Source organism: Gregarina niphandrodes (assembly GCF_000223845.1).
Source record: "Gregarina niphandrodes unplaced genomic scaffold scaffold00200, whole genome shotgun sequence".
Lineage (NCBI taxonomy): Eukaryota > Apicomplexa > Conoidasida > Eugregarinorida > Gregarinidae > Gregarina > Gregarina niphandrodes.
In genome coordinates this window covers 2,198-3,019 of record NW_011645961.1, presented here as the reverse complement: position 1 = coordinate 3,019, position 822 = coordinate 2,198, and the positions used below count along the sequence as shown (strand labels likewise).

General features: G+C 39.3%; 1 protein-coding gene across 1 annotated transcript; it reads right to left on the bottom strand.

Annotated features, from left to right (window-relative positions):
• Positions 1-138: 138 nt before the first annotated feature.
• GNI_224030 (hypothetical protein) lies at positions 139-379 on the bottom strand (the record flags this gene model as incomplete). The annotated part of the gene is made up of 1 exon (XM_011135622.1): positions 139-379. A coding segment is annotated over one exon (241 nt), but the record flags the coding sequence as incomplete, so codon positions are not given.
• Positions 380-822: the final 443 nt, after the last annotated feature.

Sequence of the window (822 nt, the reverse complement as noted above, 5' to 3'; positions counted from 1 at the left end):
TCAGTTGTGTCTATCGCACACCTGATCGGTTATGTCTACTTGGTGTCTTGACTTAGTATCGTCAAGTACTGCGGTATCGTCAAGTAATTTCATGTTTGATTTCGTCAAGTAATTATTCAAATTAGGTATCGTCAAGTATTAGTCGCGAACTAATCTTGACTTCACGAGTTCGGATCTTCGAAGGTTCGGTTCAGTCTTTTGATATATACATATGGGGTAGTAGTCCGAAAGGGTACCACCGCCATAGGTCGACATATTAAAGGAATGAACATATGAATTAATGGTTGAATGGGTAGAAAGTATTGCAAGCAATGAATGTGTTGATTGATCTTGAATAGATGAGTAACATAATAGTATCGCAGTATTGAGCTGGATGAAACTGTATTGAATAGTATGACGGCCCTAACCAAGCACGAGTTGTGGTCGTCATGTGTTACTTGTCTGCCGCTATAGGATTCCAATGTAGACGAATTCTTGTATAACATGGCCCTAACGCTGTACTTTATGCATCTTAATTACTTTATGCATCAGTGATGTGTCATAATACTCATGCGTTCTCATACAACAACATACTTAAAATTCATAGCCTCATTACAAGTCTATCTCAAGTGATACACATACATCATTGTCAAATGAACATGTCACCTCCGGCGGGTACAACTTAGGCAACATCGAGAGTACAACATTAACGTCTTTCCTTCGACGTTTTCTTGTCTTTGGCTTACTTTCAACTTCAATAGAATCGGTTTGCATGGCAGTTTCTACACGTACGTCATCGACAGGCTTCTTCAACTGTTCAGTAGTTTCTTCAACAGCATCAGG